We start from the raw sequence: 24,138 nt of genomic DNA, 5'->3' as shown, positions 1-24,138 counted from the left end.
GACAATATCTGGTATTTACAGAAAATGGGAGACAAATACATTTTTTTCACAAAACTGTCTTTACCAATTGCCCTGCTATTATCTCTTGCTAGATATTTGCTCTAGCCTGTGTTTTATGCAGAAGTTAAAATACAATTGTTTGCCTGAATTGATTTTGTTAGTCTTTTCTGACCCCATATGTGATTAAATACCAACGCTAGAGGATTAAAAAAAAATATGAAGGTCTTCATGTCATCTAACCCAGGTGTTTCAGGAGTCCATTTGGAATTTCACTTTATTTTATTTTTGCATGGATTTCAAGACTATAGGAATGCCTGCAGTGAGGCTCATTCTCTCATTCAGAGGCAGTACAGTGTTTATTGTTTGGATTTGGTAGTAATGAATGTTAAGAAGAAGAAATGGTACAAATATGAGTAAATACAAAGTATCAAAATTGCTTAACACCCAAGAGCTTTACAACTAGGGAAAATGAAGATTCATTGTTTGAAGTGTTTGTTGTTTGAAATAATGATAAATACCATATGCTATCTTGATGTGATTTACATTGATTCTATTTATAGCCTGCAGATTGTTGCACTGTCATCATGGTTCACACAGGCAGTGAAGTCAAATTCAAAGCAGTTACAGCTCCTGGATGACTTTTATTATCTGGCTTCTGTGAATTGGTATAACTCCACTTACTCTGATAGATGTACTTTAAGGTGGAACTGTTAGAATTTTGTCCCGATGTGTCCAGTCTCCAACTCATCAGCTTTAAATAGGATCTTTTTTAGTGTTTTGGATAATTTAAAACCTTTTTTTTGCCTTATACACCTAATTAAACTTTTAACCTTTGTTGTATAAAATAAAGTGCTTGTTTTAACTGCATTTAAAATATTTAGTTCATAATTAATTCAAAATGCAAACAACTCCTTATAACATCTCTTGAAACTGCCTGCTCCATCTTTTAAATATCCCTTAGTTCTGCTTAGGCTTATTCTTTGAGAGAGAATTGCTACTAAAGCTTCTAAAGAAGAGAGATCAAGAAAACTTTAATGACCTGTGTGGATCAGCTTTAAAAGAATCCTCAGCAGCCTAACTTCTTTGTGGTGTAAATGCACTTCTAGCTTCATAAACAAGGGTGACATAAATTTTCATTATGGTAGTAGAAAGTTAATTTATTTGTTGGAATTGTGATCTTGAAATCCTGTACATAATAAAGTTGTCCAGTGTGCACAATATGCAGGAAATTGCAAACTTCAATTAATTCCTAGATAAAATTAGCATGCATAGCAATTCAAGGATTTGTCTTTATTTTGTTTCTCTAATCAAAACTTGAGTTAATTTCAGCTTTGTTCTCTGCCTCTCCCACATTAGTTCCATTGTCTTGATTTGCATCATTTGTGGCAGCCGCCTTCTTATCAATCTGTAGTTTAGACCTTTACATCAAACAGTAAATTAATTAGAGGAAAAGGAATCCCAGTTGTACTTCTTGATAATTGTGGAAGCCTCTAAGCATAGAAGGGAATGTTTCTGATTCTTGTCAGAGATGAGAAGTGTAACATGGGGAAGGAGGCAGATCATGCTGCACATTTAGTGGACCAATAGTTATCTCTAGAAGTAAGTGCTGGTCACTTACCTGTGCCTTTCCTTTCCTAGTCCCTCCTGTCACTTATCATGAAGTTAAACTAGGAAAAAACAGCAATTAAAAAAAGTAGTATTAAATGTGGATTTTTTTACAGGATCATGGTCTTAATGCAGATGCATCCTAAAAGTTACTTTCTTTTACTACCACAATTTAAAAACATAACCAAAACTACTTGAATTCATTCTGTTACAATTTATGAACTATTATTCATCCCATAAAGAAATCAAGTGACCCTTTTATAGTCAAGCAACTAGTCCAAAAGGCTCAGGAGCATATTCTCCAGAAGATGCTCATGGACACAGACTGTCCAAGTACATGCAGAGTTTAGACCTTGGCTTGTGTTTTTGGCTGCAGAAAGTATCTTAGTGTTTTGTCAAATTGCTGCACTGTGCTAAGTTCCCTTTTTTTCTTAGTAGCCATTAGCATTAGTTAGGAGATTAAGACTACTTTTAGTATTTTGCTGCATTGTATTGTTCCTTTTAAAAAGCCAAGACAACAAAGCAGCATTGGAACGACACCAGTTGCTGTGGTGGGGAAATAGGCAAAGCAAGTGGAGCTGAGGGAGTCGATATGCATTATAAACCTGAAGGAAGTCTGCCCTGCTTACAGTGAAATAATCTATGGAAATGATGGGCTAGTCCATTCTAATTTATTTGCTATCTTCTATTGCTTATTTCCTCCATTTTTGTTTCTTTCTTGAACAAATAGGTATGATTTCCTTGCCTATCAATTCAAGATACGTGTCATCTCTGACTTTTTGCTATCTTTAGCTGAGCTGTCTGATGTAGTTTATCTCTTCAATAGTGTGCAGATCACGAAAGAAGGTAATACCCTGCCTAGCTCTTCAGAGAATATTGAATTTGGTTAGATACAGTCTCTGTTTTGTAGCAATATCTTTCCTCATATCCCAAACCGTATTGTTAGCACATTTTAAGAGCTCAGTCCAGCATTATTCCAAGGTCATTTTGAAAGTCCTGCTGTGATTATGATTCTTCTATATTTGTCTGCAGTTTTGAGCTGAATATGAAATTTGGTGGTTTATCTTTTGAATAGGAAATTTAATTTACAACTTGTCAGTTCGTTTACAAAGCGAATACCACTTTGAACGATTCTCCTAAATATATATGAGGCTTTTCTCTTTTCTCCTCTGTTCATTTCTTTGTTCCCATGAAGCAGGGAATTACAGAAATCATTTCACAAATTGAAGTTCATAGCAATCCCTGCTGCCTGTATCTTCCAGGCCTTCAAGGCAGTGCAGGCTGGCTGGGACAGCAGATCGGTGGTGGATGCACATGCAGGGAATCCAGCCAGGAATCTTTTGCCTTCTTTTGGCATCCCTGCCCTTTGCCAGCCCACAAAGCTCCAGTTCTTTGACAAAACTTGAGTAACAGTTTGTGGAAATGTGAGGATCCTTTTACTATTCTTTTGTTTGTTCTTTTTGTTTTCATGGAAAACCTCTTAAATTTCATCATATTACTTTCCATACATATTTCCAGGTACCTGTTTTTGTCTCTGTTTTATGGTGAGTGGGTGTTGTGTAATCTCTGAAATGTTTGTCATGAATCAACTGTCATGGGCTTTGAAACAAGGGTTTAACTTGCAAGGTACTTGATACCCTTTAATTCTGTGTCAAATGAATAGTCTAAAATGACAGTCTGCAGGACAACAGGTTATAGCATGAGTTAGAATTAAGTGCATTTGAAGTTGTCTCAAACTGTAATAATGACAATATATAAACCAAGAAAAGTTTGGATACATTAAAGTCATTCAAAATATTGGGTCCCTAATGAGGTCTTGCTTTGAATCTTTAGCTTTGACAGCTGAGATTTGCTTTGGAGATTCTACATAAGAGAAGCTAAACTTTTTCTTGATTAAATGGCAACCTTTTTCCTTTTTGAATGTGGTCCAAGTTTGAGTAAATCTATTCTTTGTCTTTAAGGGAAGTCTGCTCAGTAGTTTTTTAGGCTAGATAATCTGCGTGAGACTGGCAGACTTGTGAAGATACTGCTATAGAAAACCGAATTGAGACGTAAAGGCACTTACACACAAAAATTTCTGGGAAATTTTCAAGCATGGCATGACAACATGGAGTTCATAATTCATCACTTTATACTTCCCCTGGAATCCATGGATATTTTGCTCTTGTAGCTTTAGTGGCCAAACAAGCCTGATAACACAAATGGAAGTTCTGAGAGACATATTAATAAATGAGACATAATAATAAAATGACTAGTTTATATATGGAAGCAGATTCTTTGGAATTTAAAAGTTGTAGAAAGGAAATAAACATAAATATATTTTGCTTTTGCAGGCTTAGTGTATCCTTAGCATGTGATTTCACATTTCATAATGTTTTTAAATGCAGGTAATGAGTTTGGACATCCAGAATGGCTTGACTTCCCCAGAATAGGGAATAACGAGAGCTACCACTATGCCAGAAGACAGTTTAACCTTACTGAGGATGATCTTCTTCGCTATAAATTCCTAAATGCCTTTGATAGGGATATGAATAGATTGGAGGAAAGATTTGGCTGGCTTGCATCTCCCCAGGTAAGCTGTATGCACAAAATGATAATTTTTAGTCACCAGTTGGGTGTATGTGTAGAGTAACAACCTTTCCAAATTTGCACGCTGCAATTTCAAGCAGTACTTTATTATGCGCTATGTAATGCCTCACCATATATTTCAAATTGTCAAAACATGGCACCGAAATATCTTCCACAGATAATAGAAACCTGAAATAGCCTCCTTTTAGCTTCATAACTAGGTCTTTTCCCATTATTTTCCCTATTTTTATTTACTAACTGGATTGGATAAAGCAGACTGTAAAATTGTCCATAATCCAATCCAAAGATTGCTTTGAAAAAATATAAGTTGTTCTGACATTACACTTTATAAAAATAATTACTCCATTTCTGAGGAAAAACTTTCAGCAGAGTCTAGTGAAAGTTATAGTCTCTTAGTCCTCAACATGCTGCTTCTGTATTTGCATTTTTTATGCTGGTTTCACACTGTATTTTTTATGAAAGAAGATCAATTTCTCAGTGTTTAATTATTTTATACTACTTCACTTTACAGAATAATCCACTTCAAAGATTTTTTTTTTAGTTGATGTCTAGTTATTTATTAATGGTGTTAGCAAATAAAACAAAGGTTGTATGTGCAGCCAGTTATTGTGGCTTATCAAAGCTGTTTCTCACACAGATTTCTAAAAAACAAACAAACAAAAAAAACAGATTGAGTGCTGCATGTTCTGAATTAATAAATGTGATGCAGATCCCCATAACAAATAGGCTGAAGATTTCATTTGACAAAAGGAATCCATTTTTTACTAAAGGAAAGTGTGATGAAAAGACCAGGTTACCAATCTTTGAGCAAGAATTTTTCAAGTGCTCCATGCTGAAGAAGCTTATACTCTGTAATTGTACATTACCTTGTAAAAAATAAGCTACAGTTTAGTAATCAAAAACATATATAATTTATATGACATTTCATAGATAAAATTTCAGTTTGCATGTTAATGCATTTATTTCTGTTGCTTGAATATTTACCTGTATTACTTGAAATGAGGTACAGAAGCAGTGGGGGTTTTCTTGGTTTTGTTAATTCAGTTAGAAATTAGATATTTTTAAACTGTTGATTTTTTTCTTTTCTCCCTAGGCCTATGTGAGTGAAAAGCATGAATCCAATAAGGTCATAGCATTTGAGAGAGCAGGTCTTATTTTTATTTTTAACTTCCATCCATATCAAAGTTATGTGGACTACAGAGTGGGTATTGAAACTCCAGGAAAATATCCTTTTCTTTACTGTTCCGTTTGTGAGGAAAAGTTTTAGAAATTAATAGCTGATTTTGTCTTTTTTTCCTAATATGAATTCAACCTGTAGTAAAAAGGTAAGAAATTAGTTATTTGTCACCAATATAATATTACTTTAATTCTTTGTATACAGAAAAAATCTATAAATTTGTCTTCCTCATAAGAGATAATTTACAGAAAGCAAAAGTTAAAAAACTGCAATTTAAAGACTTGTGAAGCTGTTTTTTGGAATTTTGTTGAGGAATGAAAAAGCAAGTAACTTCCACTTCTTAAATACACAACAGAAAGCCACCACAGTGGGATGATGCTGCATGGAGTCACACAGGAAAGTGCATTAGAACAAACCTTCATCAGGAAATTTGTATTTATACATTTCTACTGTAAAATTGGGTGGACTGAGAACATGCTCTTAGATCAGCTGAGCAGTAAATGATTACTCGGGTAGTTGACTGGTTTTGCATTTGTGTCCAAATTCTTAGTGACTCCAAAAATTAATGCTGATTTTCTGGAGGAATTTTAGTTGCCCAAATTCAAGTTTCTTCAAAGTCCTTTGACAAGCACAGCCTAGTGACTCTTGCTGTGTCAATTTAGAGCACTGCAGTTCCAGTTTTAGCCTACTCTTTATTGATCAGCCATTCTGGGTGATTCCATGTTTCAGCTGCTGTAGTTCCATCATGGAATTCCCTGTCGTGAGGATCCCAGAGCTGCACACAGTGCTCTGTGGGAGGGGGAGCTCACCAGAGAAGAGCTATTTAATATCTAGAAAAAATTCTTTATCTATTTTCTTTAAATATTTTGGGGTGTTTTAATACTAGGAAAATTTCCTTCCTAACTCTTTCTCCTGCAGTTAGAACAATGAGCTTTATGTATAGTTTTTTAATGGAACCTCTTAACCTAAAACCTCAATAAAGGATGTCCTGTCATTAGGACATATGGTAATGTGATATTAAATCCTCAGAACAAGTTCTCCACTTGAAAAGGAATTATTTATAATCCCTTTGAAACTTAGATTTGAAGTGGAAGTACCTAAAAGCAAAAGTTTGGTGTTAGTCTGTTTCTTTTAATAAATTAGTGGATTTTTATTTTGATACCCTTTGCTCTTATAAGCCGGAAGAGACAAATTGCTATGCTATATTGATGAAATGGTTTTTAATTGATCATTTTTCTGAATTATAATGGGACTAATGGGAAATAGGATGATCCTTTCAATTCTTAGGTTTTGGTTTGTTTTGTGGATTGAACTAGACAAATGAGTGCATCTAACACTTGTCATTAAATTTGCCTTTATTAAGTGGATGATTTTGGTTTATCCATATATTGTAGTGATATGTATCTCTGAGCTGTTTTTATATACAGCTTCTCAGATATGTTACCAGGTATATTGAAAGGTACAGAGTTTCCTGCCTGGCCTGCATTTTTGTGGGCAGTCCTTCATTCTGAGCTCACTGAAAATGTCATTCTTCTTTCAAATGTTCTGTATTTGTAGGCTGTTAGCATAACAACCCTAATTCTACTTTCATATGAGAAGTTGTAGTCAGTAGACATTACAGTTCTGCTGGTCCCACCTGGTTTGGAAAGTCTTTCTGTGAACATTCAGCTAGTCAATGTCTAAATGAAAAGTCACAGTCAGTCTGTGGTCAGTTTTTCCTTCCTCCTGATACTTCAGTCTTCTCTCTTGACTTATTTTCCTTGACACTGGGTTGCTCTGTTCTATGATTTTTTTTTCTCCTAAGATGCTCTGCCTTGGTGTGAGGTATTCAAGGAACGAAACCTTAATTTTATATGTGAACATGAGACTCCATGAGTGTTGAGCAGTATGAATTGCTGCTAGCTTATCTCTGTATTTGACATTTCATGTTGTCATATGCTGCTCGAGCAGAAAAAAAAAGTCATGGGAAAGAGTGTTTTCTTTGATTTACGTATTGTGTCAAATTATTGTAGCCCCAGGGTGAGTGAATACCAGAGTGGCATGAATTTTAGGGTTTATAAGGACATTCAGGTACTCATCTTTTCTCTCTGGTGACCAGTGACAGGACCCGAGGGGATGGTATGAAGCTGTGGCAGGTTTAGGTTGGATATCAGGAAAAGGTTCTTTTCCCAGAGGATTGTTGGGCACTAGAACAGGCTCCCCAGGGCAGTGGTGACAGCACCAAGCATGACAGAGATCAGGAGCATTTGGACAGTGCTTTCAGGCTCATATAATCCTTGAGGCTGTCCTGTGCTGGACCAGGAGTGGGACATGGATCCTAGTGGCTCTCTTCCACCTCAGGATATTCCGTGATTTGAAGCCAGCGTTGTCTATACGCAAATAGTTAGATTCGACCTGAGGAATCACATATAATGTCATCCAAATGCTGCAAAAACACACTTTTTTTTTAGATGCCCACATTAATTCAGGCTCTCTGACATTTACAACGTGCACCTAGAGCTTCTAATGAGCCAGTAAGGTCATTTAAATGAGCCACTGGCGTGCTGAAGGCAAAGACGCCGCTTTGAAGTGCTCTTGTGTAACTGTCCCTGCCCGGTAGAATTCTGGCACATGGAGACAAAGGACTTAATTTAGGATCAGTCAGATGCTAAATTCCATCAAGGTTATTGATACTTTAGGTTAATAGGTGTGAATAAGAAATACAGCATACTAATGTGGCAATGCCTCTTTGATCTGCTGGGAGAAGATGGAGGTTTGCAGCACTGTGAATCTGTGCAAGTATCAGAGTGGCATTGCCCATTTTTTGAGTCATTATCTGAAGGAAAAAGAAAAACATTTCTGTGCTTAGCTGGGGTTTTACTTCATAAATTATGCTCTTTCAGAAGGCTTTTCATGAGAAAGGCAGCTTGAACTAAAAAATTATTTCTGCCTAATTTGCTTCAGTTTTCGAGGTAGATGAGCAATCAACATCTAGGTCAGCTGTCTCTAGTTTTCTGATTGTAGATGAAACTTTGAATGTTAATGGGGAAATCATTCATAAGTTTCCAATTTTATGTTTTTAATATTGCCTAGGCCTTTCTGTGGGATGGTGCTTGGATTCCAAGGCCAGTGAAAATTCAATATGGAAACCTTCTTTCCTCTATTCAGAAGGAACATGGCTGAAAGGATGGAGAAAGAACAGGCCTAAATATTTCAGAAATTACTCCTTTTCCTTCCTTGAGATTTCACACTTGATTTTGTTAAATAAATTTTTGTCTGTGTTGGAAGTCTCATTAAAATTAAGCTACATGTATATATCCCCCTGTTTTTTTTAACAAGGTTTGGTCTCTCGGCTCAAAAGTAAATCTACATTTTAAGTTTATATTGTAATCACCAACCAACATGAATTTACATATCTGTAAATTTACATGTGATTTAAACAAAAATAATATTTGGCAGGAGAAAGAAGGGACCAGTACCCCTTCCCACTCAGTACTTGTGCATGTGTTGAGTGCTTAAATGGTTTCAACTGCCACTGAAATATCCTGAGCTGAATGTTATCAGTCTAAGATGTTTAACTTCATTGCAGAATTCAGCCAAATACTCTCCATAGGCTTTTTGTCACTTCTAGGTGAAATCCTTAGTCTTCAAAACTAGCAGTGTGTGGAGAGGAGCAAGAGTGATATCCTTCATCTTGAAATTAGTTACGCTATCTTTTTCAGTGAAATTCAAGAATTATTAAAAGCAAAATGCCCTAACCACTTAAGATGCTGTCACTCCCATGAGCACTGCTTGGTTTCTATTAACAGCAGTAAGTGTTGGAACAAAATAAAATTTATCCTATTTTATGATTTGCATTTACTTTGCAAATGTGTCACTAAACATGCAGAAGATGAAATTTTAAAAATTGTGTTAAAATATGTATTTCAAAACATTATAAAAGCATAGAAATTCAGTAAATAATGTGGTAGATAATGTGTCAGTTTTTCCATTTTCAGCTCTATCTATACAAGGGTTCATTGCTTTTGCTGCTCTCCTCCTTTGTTCTGGGTGGGAAATTTAGTTGAATTTAGTTGGAACACCAAACAACAGATACCAGGTGCTTTTTTTTTACTTCTTTTTTTTTTCTCTTTTTTCTTTTTTCTTTTTTCTTTTTTCTTTTTTCTTTTTTCTTTTTTCTTTTTTCTTTTTTCTTTTTTCTTTTTTCTTTTTTCTTTTTTCTTTTTTCTTTTTTCTTTTCTTTTTTCTTTTCTTTTTTCTTTTCTTTTTTCTCTTTTCTTTTTTCTCTTTTCTTTTTTCTCTTTTCTTTTTTCTCTTTTCTTTTTTCTCTTTTCTTTTTTCTCTTTTCTTTTTTCTCTTTTCTTTTTTCTCTTTTCTTTTCTTCTTTTCTTCTTTTTTCTTTTTTTTTTCTTCTTTTCTTCTTTTTTTTCTTCTTTTTTTCTTTTTTCTTTTTTTCTTTTTTCTTTTCTTTTTTCCTTTTTTTTCTTTTTTCTTTTTTTTCTTTTTCTTTTTTCTTTTTTCTTTTTTTTCTTTTTTTAAATTTTTTTTCTTTTTTTTCTTTTTTTTCCTCTTTCCCAGTGAGAATACAAGTTAGCATTTCCAACACTGTTTCAGAAACAAAACAGACTTCACCGCATTAAAAAAATACTTCTATTATGTACTTAATTAAAATGCACATCTGTTGTTTAATGTTTTTGTGAAAGTAATCTTCAGAAAACTAGAAGCTTTTAAAATTCTGAAATGTGAAAGCTGATTTTTTTGTGAGACTGTAAGTTGGAAGGTAAATGCACACATTTACCAAACTAGTTATATTTCCCAGACAAATACCTGACCTGTGAAGATCTTAAATTCTTTTAAATTCTTTATTCAGGATCTGGTTAACATTATTTACACAAAATATGCTATATGTGTGTGAAGACATGGTGATATTAACTTCAGCAGTGCTCTCTGGCAATACAGACATAATTTTGTGAATAGTTTTTAAACCAGTGTAGCCATAACAATGGCGTTTGCTGCAAATAGTTTTGAGGCAATCATTAAACATGCCAGGGCTTTCAACAATATTGATAACTTATTAAATTTAATGTATAGTGCAGATCACCAAAGCAAGGTGTGAAATGCTTGATGGAAGCATTCTCCTGCCATGTTAATAAAATTTATAGTGGAATAATAGCAGACATTGTTGCTGTTGAAAGGACACTGAAGAGAGTGGCTGGATCTTGTAGTTTGTGACTTTGCATATTTTATGACAACAAATAAATGGTAATTTGATTTGTGTTTATAAAAGAAAGGAGGGGAGAGGTATGTGTGCTGTGCACATGAAAACCTTAGAGGACTAAAGCCGCAAAGTATAATTTTCCCAACTTTTTTTTTTTTTTTTTTTAATGAAGAAAGCAAATAAACATGAAGATTTTGCTGGAGAATGTGGTTATCTTTGGGCACCTGCCCTGTAGAACTGAACAACTAACTTGGCAGTTTTGGACCATTCTCTCATTTTGCTAAAAACACTTGTGGGGAAGGGATTAGTTACCATTTGTGATTTGGGAGCTAATTTATGTGCATTTACTTTCCTTCGTTGCAGTCTTGCAGACTGAAGTGTCGCAGAGTAAATTTGTGGTTACTTCTGTGTGGTGTCACCCTTCCTTGTCACCAGAGGTTTCAATCAGTCTGGCAGGTGGTTGGGAAATTTCCCACCTCATCTGAGGGAGTTGTGCAAAGAGAATTGGAAACATCTCTGTACCACAGTCCTTCAGGTTTCGAGCAGGCCTGTTTTCAAAAGGTTGAGCAAACACAGAAGCCTAAGAACAGTTTAAGAACCACTGACTGTTTTGAAAGAGTGTTGCTTGACTCATTTCTAATCCTATTAAATACAAGCTCTAGGAAAGTCAGATTCTTCCACAGCTTAGAATAGTGGGAGCAGATTGTAGATTATAGAGCATTGTTATTTCTCTCTCTTTTTTGGGTGGTGGGGAGTGGAGATTGCTTTTTGTTGTAACTTCAGGAGGGAAAAAGTTGCTTTAATTATGTCCAATCAAAAAAATATAAGGTACAGAAATAATAAAAAAATTAAAATATTTCATTTGTAGTTGTCCCAAATAAGAAGCAATTTACTTTTGAATATGAGTTAACTCTTTATTTCCCCATTTATTTCCTTATGTTTTCCAACTTTATTGTTTCAGTTTTATTTCATCTTTTATTTTTCTCTAAATTTATTTAAATCCTTTTAAGTGTCTACAGGTATTCCAACCCATTGCTACACTTTGTTAAATAATTCACCCCATTTTACCAATTGCAGTCAGAATATTTGTCTCTAAAAAGCCTTTTCTTACAATTTATTCTTTCTTTTCCTCTGTCCTATAATAATTCCAACTCTTTTCCAGAAGACTCTCAGAGGAGTTGTGGTGTTCTCTTCTGTAAAATTACATGATTTTCTGATTGACACTTGATCAGATTCTGACAGACTGTAAAATATTGCTAAATACCAGTGGATTTTGATGGTCACAATTATGTTACTTCTTAAATGCACTTCAAATACATTGTTTTGTTTAGTGGTACATTTTTAGTCTAGTTCATCACCTAAAGTGCTATGCATATCTGCTATAGTGCTATAAACTTACCATTCATGGCAGATTGCAGAAGAGACTGGGAGGTACTTTTAATAGGAGTCACTCTGCTAAAATTAAATTTTCAGGACAAATCTTCATATGACTTCTATATGTGCTGTTTTTCTACTCTTTTCTTAGATTGTATTATGATTTTTGCTTTGTCTTGAACATATATCATGCTTCCATTACTAGTTCTAGATTTGTTTTGCTTTGATTTCTTTTCCATTTAAGAGGTAATTGGCATAGTTCCTTAACAGTTGCCTTTAAGTATAAAATCCTTCTGGATTCTGATGCTGGAGAATATGGAGGGCATCAAAGGCTGGACCACAACACAGAGTATTTCTCTGAAGAATATCCTCACAATTATCGACCTAATTCAATTATGGTAAGTAAATTGCTTGGGGGTTTGTTTATTTTAATTTTACTTTCATCTGTGTAAGTTTTGCAATTCTTTGGACAAATATGGAGTCTCTTCTAGTATTTAGGGGAAGGGGGTATTTTTAACTTATTTTCTGAAATTAACCTTTGTCTAAATACAGTATAGATAACATTATGATTTGATTATATCCAATAATGTTAACTGTTTTTTTCTCTTTCAACCTCACTTTTTTATCTCCATGCACTTTTGCAGTGTCTGGCACACAGTGTTTCTTGCCAACATGCATGAAAACCTACTAATACACTTTTGAGTTGCTGCTCTTAATATTTTCATTTGCTTTATTTTCATGTCAAGAAACTGCATCTTCATGCTTGCTTTGTTTAAAGCTCTGCAGAAACTGAATCTTCCTTGCTGTTTTAAAATCATGTGCTTAACTCTACAAACATGAATTAGAGCAAATCGTGTTTGCCAACTGGCTTTCTCCTCGTCAGTTTACAGAAAAACTTTACAAAATGGATCAGGATTTCTCTGTTCACATCAAGAATTTCAAAGATTTCCAGTCCTAAAGTGATACGAATAATGAATAAAGAGTTTCTCACAAATCACCTGAGATGAAGTGGGAGACATATCCTTGCATACAATTTCAGTTAGCTGAGGAGGTCACAAATAGAACTCTAAATTTCTTAATTGCTCTTGAATCAGAATCATCACAATTAACAATTTAAAAACCTAATTTTCCCTATTCTTTATGTATGTATATGTGTATATATGCACACATTTCCCATTTCCCATATGCATTCACATATGTGTATATGCTCACAAGCACAAGAAAATAAGATTGAGAAAGGCTAGGAATTAAGGCAAGAGTTCACTGAAAAAAAATCTGAAATCACTTATATTGCTGAGTAGATTTTTATACCTAAAACATTTATGTGGGTGAAGGGTGTGTTTCTCTAGGCACAGGTATATTGGTGCACGTGAAAACCTGCAAATAAATTACATTTTTAACCTTAAGAGCCTGCAAATGTGGAGCACCTGCACTGCTTTGTGTGAGCCACTCCCATTCCATGGCTGAACAGAACATGAATTTCTAGTGTCACATCTTACCTTTTCTCATGAGATCAAATCTCCTGAGAATTATCACTTCTAACTCTCTCTTTCTTTCATTGTATTAAGAGCATTGGCATTTCTTTCATTTGCATGATTTAGAATATTTTCATTACATGATGGGATTTTTGTGCTTTCGTTGTGCTTGTTGTAAAGGATCTTAGGAATAGGCCTTGGGTTTTTTTTTTCTAAAGTATCTGCATGTGACAGTGCCTTCATAGTGTGGGTAAGTATTTGTGCTAATTTGAAATGAAAGGTCTAAGATTTCATTCCTGAAGGTTATGTAGCAAATTATTGCTTCCAGAGTTCTTGCTTCGTGTGCCCAATTCAAATGCATTGCCTGGGTGATTGGAGAGCATCTTAATTATCTACCACTAACTTAACTTTTGCAAGCCAATTAACTGTAATTCAGAGTGTATATTTCACATTTAGTCCATTAGATGGTGAGTGCAAGCCATCCAAGCCAGAAAAAAACATGACAGAATGTGAAGCTGCCGTTTGCTAGGAGTATGTGGAAGATAAGGCATGTGGCAAAAACACAGCAGCAAATGCACTTTTGCAGCAAAAGCTGTGGCATGGCAATGGCACCTCTAGGTCAGAAAGAAACCCAGGTAAACTTTCTCTTATGTCCTTCTGCCACCCAATTCACAGAGCACCTCCAGCCAGCCCCCCAGCGGATGCCCCATGCACCAAATAAAGGTAAAGTACCAGTGAAAGGACACCGAGGAAAAGTAATCGAGAAAAAAAATTCGGAAAACCTAAGTTCAGCAAATAGATCTTCACGTAAGAAAGAACAAACAGTAAATGCCTCCAGATTATATTTTGCAGTAAAACAAAGATATTTTATTTCACATAGCAATTCATATCCAAGTTACTGGGTAATTTTTCCTGCTTAGCAGTTTCTTTAGTCTTAATTGCTGTTTCTGAAATCCAACTCAAAAGTCTTCCCACCAAATCTCTTTTCAAATAATGTATGCTACCACCCCAGTAAACTCACGAAAGTTCTTTTCCTGTTGTTTGATAATTATTCTTGTTAATAATAATTCATAATGCATGAGACTTCAGTTTCTTGTTTCAAAAATTTTAGTTTCTCCTCCACTACAAACTTCGAAGAAGTAATTTTTTAATGAGATGCACCTCCCTTAAGGTGTGTGAGTAAACATTGTCAGCAAAACATACCCAGAGGGTTGTGACAAAATAAAATCACATGCAATAATTCTGGTTCCCTAGTCGAGCTTAAACAGTACACAAATGTGTTACAAAAATAGAAGATTAAATGTGACATGATTCATTCTAAAAAATCACCTAATAAAAGAAATATTCAAGATGGCATATCGAAATGAGAAGGCGGCAAATATGAAATTCCTGGAGCAAAGAATCCTGGAAGAAGATGAAGCCTTGTAAGCACTGCTGAGCAGTTCACTGCACAATTTTCAGTAAAGCTGTTAGAGGGCCAGAATTCAAAATCATCAGACACACCTTGAAAACTCCATAGAAAATGCACAGAAATGCCCTTTGTAATATGACTTATTTAAATAACTGTACTAATTTTTCTTTTTCACTGCTTTTTCTATAATGGATTGTTAACAAATACATGGAATGTTTTTACATTACATTCCATGTAATCAAACTTTCTAATAACAAGCTGTGAACCATTTTGTCACTGTAAGAACAGACTCTTTTTACAACAGAAGCTTCACTTATGTTTACAGTTTCACTCTGGTATTCTCATACTAGTCTTTTTGGAGGTATGTTTTATAAAAGATGTGTGCTTCTTGAATGCTTGAAACCTTTAGTCTTGCTTATGTCTCATCATCTCTCTGCAAGATGTAAACTAAGTGCTGCACACACATTTCAGCCCCTGTCAGATCTTAGTGCCCCTTTATGGATGAATTCATTTGTTGGTGCCTAACTTGGCTTTTGTGGTTGGATGTGAAACTTAGATTTGGGGCAGGGGGAAGAAAAAGTATAATTTTTTAATATCACGTCACTCAGAATGTCTTGTTGCTCTTTTCTAAGGTATCCAACTTGACTGAGTTTTGCTGTAGGAAAGAACTATCAATAAGTGTCCCAGTCATTTTTATGTACCACACCAAAAGTTTGGATTTATATGAAAATGGAGGCTTATACTTTCCTTGTTTGTGCACCAACACAAACTGAGTAATAAGCAAGCTAAGTAGAATACTGCAGAGGATATTGTGTCATTGGAAAAGTAGTGTATGATTTATTGTGAAATATAATTGCTTAACATATTTTGACTTTTATGGATTTACTTTTTCTGTAGTTCATTCCAACTAGTTCAAAAAATAAATAGATGTCAGAGTATTCCTTTCCCCCTGTCCCCAGTGCTGTCATTTTTCTGATTCTCTATTTTTGGCATTCAGTGATATAATCTTTTCACATTAAATGAAAGTGAAATTATATAGTTTATTTTAAGAATATCCTTATTACAGGCTTGAGTTTTTAACCTTGGCCTTAATGTATACTATTCAATGTCAAAGTGCAACTTCCTGCTTCCTTGAGTCTCTGGTTAAATTAAAATACTCCCCTAGACTGAAATTATCTAAAAGCTTTTAGTGACCTTAGCTTTGAAAATACGCATTTAAATAACTTTTGTGATAAGGATTTATGTATTGAATTTTAAGGGACTGATGTAATCTTTAACTGTTTTCTCCCCTGACATGCACAGATATACAGATTAAATGAAAGAATGTTTGTAGTTAGAAACTTAACTGTGCAAACTAGAAGAATCAGTCAGTGTTTAATGCCACAAAGATCTTTTGGATTTTTACCTCTTGATGATTAAGACTTCTAAAATCCTTTGTTCATCTTCACTGATCATTTGACTTCTTAAAGCCACCAGCAAATGTAATGTAAGGATACTCTGTTAGTAATTTTGTTTCATCCTATCTTCTTCTTCAGTGTACTTGTTTTTTAGGCGAGTTTGCTGTCTTTTTTAAAGTACTTTTTTCTCAACCTGAAAAAAGAGTGCAGAAGATAGTACAGAAAATTTTGAGGCACACCCTGTGCAGTATATGCATAAATGAAGCAAGACAGTCTAAGAGATTATTTTCTGCATATTCATACTGTATAGCTGTAAATTGAAAAACAAATTGGAAGGCAGAACCTCACATTATTTTAAGCATACCTTCTTTGTCATGTGCAATATCTAGCAAAATGAAAACCAAAATGTGTGAGGTTTTGTATAATAAATTCTAATCAGAAAGGAAGAGCTATCATCTATTTTATTCTTTGATGGTTAATTATATTCTCAGAATAGTGTCCATGTGTGACAATTAGTGGTGATACAGGGACAGGAGATTGTCTAAAGCCCTCATTTTAATTAAAAGTTTGGGATAATGTTGGCACAGGCTCTTGTGACATTGCCTTCTGCATCTACCAGCTGCAGTATGTGCTACTGAGTATTTTTCTGCAGTGCCTGATCTAGCTCTGAGTTCTAGTAATTCTCCCATCTGTTACGAAATGACCTTGAAATTATTTTTAGGGCTTGGTGTTTTCCAATCCTGAAAGTCAGATGAAGAGTAGTTCATTGCAGTTCCAGCCAATTTTGGTTGTGCTTGCACCTGGTACTGAATTAGTCTGACAGATCTGAAAGTAGCAGTTGTCATTTGCAGAACCTCGTGCTTGTGGGTTTTTAGATACGTTTGGAGATTGCTGCGTATTTTAGTCCTCTCCTGAAATATCTAAGGTGGTATTTCTACCTGTAGCTGCTGCTGTTCACAGGTGTTTCCCACGTGGTATTCCTGTATTCTTCTTAAACCTTTAAATCTCTTTTTCCTAGAAGTTTTCTGGATATTCTCAGGAAAAAAGAAACTATAAGGAGTAAGAATTTGGCTGAAAACGTCCTACATCCCTGGCCAGTAGTAGTACCAGTTGTTTTTATCTTGTTTGTTAGATACCCAGAATGAATAGACTGCTCTTGATAGATAGTGGGTGGGAAATAGGTTGATTTTTTTTTCTTTTTTCTTTACTAGAGATACTACTAGTGCCAGAGGAGCCTTGATCTGTGTGGGGACTTGCCTAGTTTCAAACAGTGCAGCTGCCTCATATGGACATGCTATATAAAAAGGTCAAAGGTGCCAACAAAAATCCATTTTATATTTGACTTATAAACAAGATTCCTATCCCTCCACCATCCTCTGTTGGCACATCTACAGGTGAAGTAACAGCAGTTACTCCATTCCTGCCAAACTGAAAATAAAAAAGACTTTCAGTGATGTTTTATGACTAAAAGTTTGAAAGTTAAATTTGTCAAAAACTGCCTTTCCAGCTAAGTCATCCTGTCTCAAACAGATCTGATGTTTTCCAATCCCCATGTTACCCAACCCCATCAGAACAGGCCTCATGAACCTTCCTCTGTGTTTTTAGATGTCTTCTTGGCTTCCTAAAATAGTGGAGTTTGTGGAACCTTAGAGGGCTTGAGGTTGTAAGTTAACAATTGATACAGAGAGCGGAGGGACAGTCACTGAGATCCTGAGTGACCTTCTCTGACCTCAGAGCTCACCCTGCTTTCAGCAGGGAGTTTGGGTCTCCTGGGGCCCTTTCCAACGTGGCTGAGCCTGGAGGGGAGCAAGTGGCTGGAAAGGGCGTTCAGGATGAGCAGAAAGCTTGAAACAGAAGAGAGACTCTGAGGGTGATTAGACTGATGACAGTCCAGAGGTGGGTTGGTTATGAATGACTGAATGAAGGCTCTTCAGTGTTCTGCTCTTTGCGTTTTCACTTCTGTCCATGTTCATCGAGTGAGCCCCGAGAAATGGTGATGGAGACATGAATGGGATAAAACTTGTGATCAGAAAATCAGATTAAAACAACTGATCAATAGAACTGAAGCCAGCAATTTGAAAGTGTATAATTCAGCAAGAGTATATGAAAGAATAAACTTCTGAGACACTCTTCCTAGGATATGGAAAATATAAAAAAATACATATCTCTGATAGTGTTTTTTGCTGATGAATACCTAGCTTCCTGTCATGGTTTTAATCAGGAACCCTCTATCTACTTTTAGTATACTTGTCTATTTATAGATAGATATAGATCTCAGGCTGTATCCAATATATATATACATAATGAAGAAGGGTGAGAAGGTGATTCTGCAAATCTGCTGATTAAAAAAAAAAAAAAAGGCAAGTCCCTTGACAAAGGGAAGACTCAAAACTTTGATGGACAATACAGGGGTATTCAGTGTCTTATTTTTTGGCTCAGACTCCAAGGGCAAAGCCTGCTTTCAGACCCTTTTTGTGTGATGGTGCACCACTGAAAATAAAGTAGCAGAGCAACAGGTTAAAGAGGCTGTATGTAAGTGGGATACGCTCAGAGGCTTGGATAATTTCAGTGATGTGATTGCAAAGCTGGTGACTATTATCTGAGAAAAATCACTGTGGTCAGGGGAAATTTCTGACATCTGAACCGAGGCTGAAAACGGAGGCTGAGGGCTCTGTAGGACTGTTCCTCCAGAAGACAAGAACCATCTCCTCTTGCAATCTGGGTCCAAGCAAGTGGGTTACATGAGATGGGGCAGTCAGAAAGCCAGCCTGGATTTAGCAAAGGCAGAGCAGGCAGGGTCAGCCTGATTGCTTCCTTGATGAAATGACTCAAGGTGTGTGCACAAGGTTGCTCCAGTCAGTTCAGTAAGACTTCCAGCCTTGTCTCCTGCAGCATTCCTGCCTAGGAACTGAGGAACTACAGGGCTGGATAAGATTGTTAAATGAGTTGAAAACTGGCTGGGCCACTGCCATTTCAGCAATCAGAGGCTCTGTGTTGGCTGGTATCAGGGAGAGAGTCTTAGGAATTGTGATGGAGCTGATACTGCTTGGAGTCTGGAGCAGTGACCAGCATGATGAGAGAGCACAGCTGTAGATGACTGTAGATGTAGATAACTCTGAACTAAGGTGAATCATTGATCAATTGAATTTTCAAGGTCCAATCCAGACACATCTAGATCTAAGGATAATCCATACATTTATATATTTGAAAATGTCTGGACTCAAACACAATAAAATTCTTGCATTTCAGCTTATCCTGTCAGCAATGGATTCCTGACTTTTTTAGTACTGTGACTTAATGGCAGATTGAAGCATATGCTTGCAGCACATTTGACTTGGTACAATGGCTTGAAACAGTCACTACACTCAGGAAAAATAGAGAGAAAATAAATTTAAGTTAAGAGGGTTATGTTACTACAAGAGTGGTAATTCAGATGAGAGGTGCCAAAAGAAAAGGAATCATACTGGAGTGAAAAGGCTGAGGAAGTTTTGTGGTTCAGGCTGTCAGAAGGAGGAGTGGAGATGAGAAATCTGGGCTGAAAACCCTGCTGGGATCCTGGGCAGATAATCTTCCTGTTTTCACCTTACCTCAGGACAGACAAGTGATCTTTCCAGCCTCACTGGTCACATTTTTCTTCCTCAGCCCAACAAATATTCTGAGTTCTGTTTATTTAAACAAGTAATAAAGCCAGAGCACATAGAATATAGAATTTCTGGAAATATTGTTGGGCTGGGAGAAAGGAATAATACTGATATATTTGTAACAAGTATTATCTAATAGCAGTGTTTTTCCTTTTAAAAAATTATACACCAGTGGAATGAATCATTAATAATCTTACTTTTAATTATTAATATGTTTAATCAGTAATTGATTTTTTTTCGTTGTTCATACCTTAATTGTTGCTTTTTGTAGCAAACAGCCTCAGAGGTGGTTACACTGACCAATGAAATAAGACTAGGAGATGGTGCTATATGTGGGTTTTCTGTGATTTAGCAAGAAGCTCACCAAGATAAAAAACTCTAAAAAGTGTGTTTAATTTCCCTAGGTAAGGAAAAAACAAGTGACTAAAGTAATAAGCTGGCAGATACATCTCTTCATGGCAAGTGGAAAACATATGTCATTAGTTTAAATACAATCATCTGCACAAGTTCTGAAACTACGCTTAAACCAGTTTTAAAATTCTGATTGTCAGTGAAGGGGTTGGTGTTGGATGATCCACACTGCTCTCAGATTCTCAGCTGATGTAAATTGACTTTAAAGGAATTGGGCTAATTTACTCCTCCTAGGATCTGACACATTATTGACCAGAATATAATTGAGAATTGCTGTGTTCTGCATTAATGTTGTTTTTTTTCCCATAACTGAAGCAACATTTTACAAATTCTTTCTTAGAAAACTTATTTCCGGTTGTTCTTCTTCCTTCTCACTTCATCCTCCAAACCCAGAGCGCTGAATTTCTCAGTACCCAACTTCAAATCTCTCCTTTATCTATATGTTTTGAGGTAGTTGACTTCATTAAGTATTTCCTCTCCTGCACCGGTTTATAGAAGCTATTTATCACTGAAACCTTAGGGGAAATCATTATGTTCCCTGCCTTTCAGGAAGCATTGGACACTGCTCTGTCTGATTCAATGAAGATCAGCTCTTCTTTCCCTTTTTCTCCTTTTCCTAAAGCTCTTTGCTTTATTGCTTTATTCTGTTCTGAAAACAATGAGAGCCTTTCATGCCATCAAGCTCTCGTTAGCAGATAACGCAGTTGAAATTGCAGAATATCCGACATTCCAAGGGATGAGGGATAGTCCAAAAGAGGACGTTGTCAGAATGAAGCCAATAATCTTCAATCTGTGTTACCTTTTATAATTGCATTTCTATTGACTTGTTCAGAAAACACATTTATAGAGCTGACAATTGATGGAGTACCGTGTATCAAGGTAATTGGTAGATAGCACATATCGGTCTTGTTTTCTGATTGTGGCTCTGCTTAGCTTGGAAGGGATGTCATGTAAAATACATTGCCACAAGTTCTTTTGAGATCCATGAGGAGTCTTTTGGTTATATGTGTTTGGGTATTTTCGTGGTATTCAGGGAAAAAAAAAAAGGAAGAAAAAAGCAAATATTTAAATAGTTAATTTTGATTCTGTCCAATCTTGAGAGTGAGTTTTATTGCTCAGACACTGACATTCCGCAGGTGCCAAGATTGTGAAGAATATGCTGCTGTGTCATATTGCTGGTATTTACCTGTATGAAATGACATCACAGGCCTTGGAACAACTTTAATTCACAGCAAAAAAGAGTTACACAATTTTGTCATTTATCACTGACTGGTCTGTTGACCTAGTTGTTCTCAGGTTTTTCTAACTGGTCATTGTAAGTCATATGAGGCCCTCTCCTGGTAGCCACCTAAAATATATGAAGATAAGCTATTAAAAGAAAAATAGAAAAGAGATAGGAAAGAGATTGTAATCAGGCTGCCTTTAAATTTTTTATCTTGTGCAGTTCCAGTGCTAGGACTAAGCAGTCAATAATCATTCTTTAAATATGACATTTATGACCCACAACAGTGCCCAAATGACAGATTTTTAACAGTTAAAATGCAGGTTTTTATCCACATGCTGTTATTTAGAAGTTGTGTCCTGTAAGGTTTCTGGGCTTTTCAGCTTGTTCTTGTCATGTTTTTCTCTTAGGTGTACATTCCAAGCAGAGTGGCTCTTGTGCTTCACAACACGGACATCCCAAAGTGAAGTTCCTGTTACACCACCGAAGAAGCAAGTCACAAAGTGCTGATACACTGTGCTAGTACTAAGAATAACAAAACTTGCTCTAAGGAGGCTTTCTGAGGCTGAGTATAGTAACATTAGGTGTTGAAAATGCAAGATTAATATTCACATGTAATTGCAGAGCTCTTGACTTGCTAGACCCTCTTTTGAAGAAGCTTTACAAAGAGGCAGAAAGGAAAACGTTGGGTTTGTAGTTGTAGTAGTACAAAATTACACATAAGGTGTTGCAAGGCAGCAGGTATTCTCAATTAAATTGTTGTTTACAGAATTTTATCAGGAATGATAAGAGTGATCCTGCTCCAAAGTTTGTAATTTCTTATAATCCTAATTTTGATAGTGAATTCAAATATTCATTATATATTAATGCTTCTTACTAAAAGTAAGTAGTTTGCTTAAATAAAACAGAGGTTTTTGGCTAAAAGGCAGCCTTAACGGTTTGTGGGACCTAATTTGAGGCTCCTCTTCTTCAATGAAGTCTAACATGGGATTAGAAATGTTTATCCAAGTGGATGAGAAGGTCCTCTGAGAGTCTTGTACTTTGCCATTTTTTATTTGATTACAAATGCACAAAAATGCTAGGCAGCAGAAGGAGCAGGCTGATTGAGTGGGGGCCTGCTGATGCTATTGTGTGTGCTGGTTATCTGCTCCCACCCAAATCACTTAGTCTGAGCATCTCACTTGCTACAGCTGGACAAAAATGACACAACTATTTATTTAGATCACAAAAATGTTCAGTGAGACGCATGTTTTGGTCTTAATGCAGCAATACCACACTGGAAGAGGTACTTAAAATGTAGTTCTTCCCACTGTGTTTATTTCACTAGCATCAGGACCTTGCAACACTGATTTCACTACTTCCAGAAGCTGCCTTTCAGCTTGGAACATGATGATGTTCTTGCACTTTTATAACTTTTGAAACATTGCTTCTTGTGAAGAAGCAGTCTCAAAATTCAGTGATCAAACTAAGGTTTTGGGTTTTTTATTAAAATTAAGATAGTTAATTATTGGAGTGCTGCTAAGATAATTCAAGTGAGTTCCTTCATGATCTACAACTTTTTTGTAAAGAGTAAGATTTTGTATATTTGAAAATGTATTGCAGAGTATTCTGGAAAATTAATACCAAATTAAAGAGACATGCTTTATTTTGTTCCATTTATTTAAAAACATATTTGAATTGGTTCTGAAATGAATGTCTTTTGTACCAATCTGAATTTTCTAACTTTTAAAGTAGCCAAAGAGGAAGATGTCCGTGACCATTTCCAAGTCATAATTTTACCCAGTTTCCTTTGTGAACCATTGTGTAAACTACTGAATAGTTGGTGCCAACACTGACAATCTATTCACAGTTCTTGGAATGCTGACTTGTGGCTTACTTCTTCAAGCAAAGTAAGGGATGGAATAATGCAGCATGATGGAAAACAGTCTTTTGCAGAGTTCACACTGAAAGGACTTTGTGAACATCCCCAGTCTGATATGTCCTGTGTGGCAGAGAATGTTATATTGCAGTTGAGTACCATAGGATCATGCTTCATTTTCCTCTCCACCAGTTTGATCATTGTTTGGTTGTGAGCTAATAAAAGCATTCCTGTTACGCTCTGACTTTAAATAAAATATACTGAACTGTTTCAGCAACTGGAACTGATTATCTTTTTTTTTTTTTTCCCCAGATTGTTTTCCAAAGTAATAAAATAATGAGCAAATTCTAATACGTATTATATTTACACTGTATTGATCTATTGAGCTAATATATTTTATAAGGTGGGGGTTTTTTTGGTTTTTTGGTTTCGGGGGGCGGGGGTTTGTTGGTTGTTTTTTTTTTCTGGCACCAGCTCCAGCTTTCAAAATGTAATGGCAAGTGTCTGTGTCAAACCTTTTTTCAAGAGAAGGAATAAATGTATGATGTGAAGTATAAACTGTAAAATCACATGCAAAATAAACTCTGAGGAGGAGAAAACAAATGCATATATGGTTTCATTCCTTGCATTGTAAAATGATTTTACAGCAGTCTTAACACTGAAAGACAGATTAGATTTTGCTCTATCCTAAAATCAGGGACTTGTCTTGGTCAGAAGCATTCATAATGAGATTGATAGAATGTTTGACCTATGCATATTTTCTTTAACGTAATGATAGATT

General features: G+C 35.7%; 1 protein-coding gene across 1 annotated transcript in view; it reads left to right on the top strand.

The window, feature by feature from the left end:
* The window catches only part of GBE1 (1,4-alpha-glucan branching enzyme 1), a 136,828-nt gene extending 113,198 nt beyond the window's left edge, over positions 1-23,630 (top strand). The window contains exons 13-16 of the mRNA XM_063393930.1: positions 3,993-4,177; positions 5,288-5,418; positions 12,223-12,340; positions 21,910-23,630. Of these exons, the coding sequence (XP_063250000.1) occupies positions 3,993-4,177; positions 5,288-5,418; positions 12,223-12,340; positions 21,910-21,966 (491 nt within the window). The 3' untranslated portion in view covers positions 21,967-23,630. The remainder of the gene's footprint in view (positions 1-3,992; positions 4,178-5,287; positions 5,419-12,222; positions 12,341-21,909) is intronic.
* The last annotated feature ends 508 nt before the right edge of the window (positions 23,631-24,138 follow it).

This window comes from Prinia subflava, chromosome 3 (assembly GCF_021018805.1).
Source record: "Prinia subflava isolate CZ2003 ecotype Zambia chromosome 3, Cam_Psub_1.2, whole genome shotgun sequence".
In the NCBI taxonomy this organism is placed as follows: Eukaryota; Metazoa; Chordata; class Aves; order Passeriformes; family Cisticolidae; genus Prinia; species Prinia subflava.
This window is presented reverse-complemented; position numbering and strand designations above follow the sequence as displayed.